At 44.3% G+C, this 5,064-nt stretch overlaps 1 protein-coding gene across 1 annotated transcript in view; it reads right to left on the reverse strand.

The window, feature by feature from the left end:
• Positions 1-393: 393 nt before the first annotated feature.
• The window catches only part of LOC143275385 (alpha-amylase-like), a 17,961-nt gene continuing 13,290 nt past the window's right edge, over positions 394-5,064 (reverse strand). Inside the window, exons 8-10 of the mRNA XM_076579454.1 lie at positions 4,658-4,863; positions 3,276-3,559; positions 394-2,447 (exon numbers count right to left, since the gene is read on the reverse strand). Of these exons, the coding sequence (XP_076435569.1) occupies positions 2,410-2,447; positions 3,276-3,559; positions 4,658-4,863 (528 nt within the window). The 3' untranslated portion in view covers positions 394-2,409. The remainder of the gene's footprint in view (positions 2,448-3,275; positions 3,560-4,657; positions 4,864-5,064) is intronic.

A 5,064-nucleotide genomic window follows, 5' to 3' on the forward strand; every position in this document is an offset into this window, starting at 1 on the left:
GGGGACATCATGACAGGGCATCATCAGAAGACATCAGGGGACATCATGACAGGGCATCATCAGGGGACATCATGACAGGGCATTATCAGAGGACATCATGACAGGACATCATCAGAGGACATCATCAGGGGACATCATGACAGGCATCACCAGGGGACATCATGACAGGGCATCATCAGAGGACATCATCAGAGGACATCATCAGGGGACATCATGACAGGGCATCATCAGAGGACATCATGACAGGGCATTATCAGAGGACATCATGACAGGACATCATCAGAGGACATCATGACGGGGCATTATCAGAGGACATCATGACAGGGCATCATCAGAGGACATCATGACAGGGCATCATCAGGGGACATCATGACAGGGCATCATCAGAGGACATCATGACAGGGCATCATCAGAAGACATCATCAGGGGACATCATGATAGGGCATCATCAGAGGACATCATCAGGGGACATCATCAGGAGACATCATGACAGGGCATCATCAGAGGACATCATGACAGGACATCATCAGAGGACATCATCAGGGGACATCATGACAGGGCATCATCAGAGACATCATGACAGGACATCATCAGGGGACATCATGACAGGGCATCATCAGAGGATATCATCAGGGGACATCATGACAGGGCATCATCAGGGGACATCATGACAGGGCATCATCAGAGGACATGACAGGATTTCATCAGGGGACGTCATGACAGGGCATCATCAGGGGACATCATGACGGGGCATCATCAGAGGACATCATCAGGGGACATTATGACAGGGCATCATCAGGGGACATCATGACAGGGCATCATCAGAGGACATCATGACAGGGCATCATCAGGGGACATGACAGGGCATTATCAGAGGACATGACAGCACATCATCAGGGGACATCATGACAGGGCATCATCAGAGGACATCATGACAGGGCATCATCAGAGGACATCATGACAGGGCATCATCAGGGGACATCATCAGGGGACATCATGACAGGGCATCATCAGAGGACATCATGACAGCATATCATCATGATACATCATGACAGCACATCATCAGGGGACATCATGACAGGACATTATCAGGGGGACATGACAGGACATCATCAGGGGACATCATGACAGGACATCATCAGGGAACATGAGGACATCATCCAATGACATCATCAGGACATCATCCGAGGATATCGTGACATGACATCATTAGGACACATAATCAGAACATCATGACAGGACATCATCAGGGGACATCATGACAGGACATCATCAGAACATCATGACAGGACATCATCAAGAAACACTAGCAGGCCGGACGGGAACGGTGGGGGTGGGTGAAGGAAGGCCAGCAGTCGGGGCCAGACTCAGCTGTGTGTCTCCGTTCTCGAGCAGCAGCAAGGCTCTGGCAGCAGTCTCCCTCTGATGCCCATCATGAAAAAGCAACATTCCAACAGATGATACGAATCAAGTGACATTCCAACAGATGATACGAATGAAGTGAAGGTTGTTCGCTCCATAAACAAAGGGGCGTGGACATTTGATAGCATTTCAATAGTCGTCAAATCAAAACTCAAACCGCTACACAATAAACGATAAGCTAATGAATAACAACTGAGACAAAACATTTATATCTAATTACATTAAATACAGAAATAAAATGAATCGGGATAAGTATCATAACAGTTAAAAGGCAAGCGGCTACACACAATATTAGCTTTTGAATATCAACAACAAAATCTGGATAACATATAATACGGGAATAAAATGATTGTCTTGATAACGATTATGATAATATGCAAGATGTAAATTACGAATGTTGTTTTCGTGAAAATTGGTACCTGAACAAACTGGATGCATGCAGTGTGTGTGTGTGTGTGCGCGCGCGCGCGTCCAATATTTGACAATGTCTCCGACAACTTTCACTAGCTACAAATGTCTAGGAAATCAGGATCGAGCTGTGTAATCATGATCATCCTCACTATACAATATCTCCCCAGCAGAGCACCTGAAGCAGTTGCACATTGTATCATACTGGGATTTAAAGAAGAAAACTGAAGTCCCCAAGAGGTCCTTAAGTGGTGAACCCTGGGTTCTGTGCTATACATTTTTACTAGTTGTTCTGTTTAGTAGTTGTATACTTTTCATCTAGTTTGCGCTGTTATGTGTACAATTTCGTGTAGACCTGTGATTCTTTTGTACGACCTTCTTGCTTTTATATATCTATAGCTTACATTATTTAATCACGTTTTGCTGTACTATTATTTATATTCATATTTATATGGTCTTCCTGTAATGTGCTTCGAGCCTTCTGGTTGTTAGGGAAAAGCACAATATAAATAAAATCTATTCTTTCATTTTATTCGAATGACTCCCGCGCATCCCTCCATTCTTTGTCATAAAAAGATTTTATCCGGTTCTTGTTGGGGTAGATCCAAGCTTTGCACCTGCAACACACACACGCACACACACACACACACACACACACACACACACACCAAATGCTCGTGTAAAATACACATCAGTGGTGAATAAATAGTGAAATGAACTATCAACTGCGACATCTTTCTATCTTATTGGTTGGTGTTTTATCTGCTTTTTAATAATCATTCGGTTTTCTTGGGTTTTTTTCCTTTTACAAAGAAAAGTTTGATGATCGTAATACCAAATTTAAGTTTATAGTTATATAAATTGTAAAAATCACCAATATTTGCAAAGATGTCAATACAATAAGCCTGAGCAAAAGGTCCACCTTATCAAGACGTGAAACGCACGCACACACCCACACAACACAACACACACACACACACACACACACATATATATATATATATATATATGTGTGTGTGTGTGTGTGTGTGTGTGTGCATGCATACATATATATAACTCACATGCCATCGCCAAAGCACACTCCACACAAACTCTTACCAAAGCACACACACTGATACTAAAACACAAATACACACTACCACCACCATCACCACACCACACTCCACAGCACACCCACAAAACGATAACAACACACACACACACACACACACACACAAACCAAGTGATTTATTCAACTGCGATGACTCAAAAAACATTCCCCAGTTAATATGCATTTCATTGAATGCGTATTAAGATGATCGTTTCTTTCTTTGTTGGTTTTGTTCTTTGGTGTGTCTATCAAATTATCAATCCATAGGGATTCTATGACAATAAATGAAGTCGAGTCGAGTCGAGTCGAGTCACACACACACACACACACACACACACACACACACCATACTGACCCACGTGAATGGCCACCATAGGATCATCGCACTGGGCACACACGTCAAACCACGCTTTCCCGTCCTCTCCCACCTCCACTCTCCACCCTGTGCACTCGTCGCCCTCCATGTTGCCGGATATGACGTCACAGTAGGTGCCTGCTGGTAGCCCCGTCTGCAAGACGGAGCGCAGACGATTGTGTTCCAGGTTAAAGGCGATAAATGCTTTGTCCCCTCGTCCGAAAGCGATCTGATAGTCTGCCCCTGACCACCAGTTAGTCAACGGGGACATCATAGCCATGTTCCTGTGATAATAATAACAATAATGATAATAATAATGACGGTAACAGGCTTATTGATTTAGTGCCTAATCTTTTTTTTTCTGTTATACAATACAAAAGTTCAGTGAGACAACATAACACTATGTTACACCATCCATCGAAACATGCAAGTTTGTCCAAACAAGTGAGAAAACATTACAAACTATGACAAAACAACGCATCATAAGTTTTTACTAAGTGCAGTATACTCAGCAAAATAGGCTATATATACATATATGCCTACAAACGTACATGCATGCACACACATGTACGTCAAGGGTAGTTTTGAACAGATGAATCTTGAGGTTGGTCTTGAGATTGGAAATGGACAGGATGTGTCTTAATCGATATGGCAAAGAGTTCCAATGGGAGGGGGCGGTGAATAAGTAGGAACTTTGACCAAAGGACTTTGTCCTGACAGAGGATTAATTTGGGAGAGTACGAGGATACGAATTGTGGAGTAGTATACTGTTTCAGCTAAATAGTGTATCAGAAACAAATCAAATGCGCACGTTAAAAATCCTGCAATCCATGTAAGCGTTAGGTGGGTTATGGGGAAAAAAAACCATACCCAGCATGCACACCCCCGAAAACGTTGTATGGCTGCGTACATGGCGGGGTAAATGAACAAAACGGTTATACACGTAAAATGTTACATGTCTATCAGAGTGTGTATGTGTGCGTGATTGAAACTTGATTGAATGTCGCAGGAAACGAATGATGGGTGCCCAATGGCAGCCGTCAGTCGGCTCTACCCGGGTAGGCAGTCTGTTGTGCAAATTACTCTGTTTTGTAAAGCCCTTTGAGCTTAGCCTCCGACCGAGGATAGGCGATTTTTAAGTATCCATATCATTTATCATTATTCAATCAATACGGTAAAGAGTTCCACTGGGTGGGGGCAGTGAATCAGAAGGAACTTTAACCGAAGGACTTTGTCCTGAAAGGGAATTTGGAGAGTACGTGGATACGAATGATTGAGTTGTACACTGTTTCAGATCAACAATGTATCAGAAACAAATCCCAAATAAAATGGCATAAGCAGAATAGTTTTTAACCAGCAACACCACCAGCAGAAGTACTGACCTGAAGGCCACCATGTTGTAGATCTGTCTCCAGCGGTGCTCACACACCCAGCGGCCGGAGCAGCTGAGGTCATGGTTGACGGCGACGTGGGCGATGTCGTCGTTGCCGTGCTGTGTGGGGGGTCCCTGGTCACTGGTGTTGAAGCGGTAGCTGCTCATGATGCGGGGGAAGCCGTACGGATGGGCCAACATGAAGGCTGTGGCCAGCTGGGACATACAGCAAATAGTGATGTTAGTGGTGCTCGTCCTGCGGATTCCAAGATGACCATGGCTTCTAAAGATCAGACAGAAGATCGGTGGCTGTGGGTCCGGAGGTGACTGATGAGGCCAGTCCGGGCCCTGAAGGCTCGCCCATATGTGGGAGACAAGTGCTGTCGTAGCAGTGGATGCTACTCGGGCCTTGCGTAC

The sequence above is a fragment of the Babylonia areolata genome, chromosome 30 (assembly GCF_041734735.1).
Source record: "Babylonia areolata isolate BAREFJ2019XMU chromosome 30, ASM4173473v1, whole genome shotgun sequence".
NCBI classification, from domain to species: Eukaryota; Metazoa; Mollusca; class Gastropoda; order Neogastropoda; family Buccinidae; genus Babylonia; species Babylonia areolata.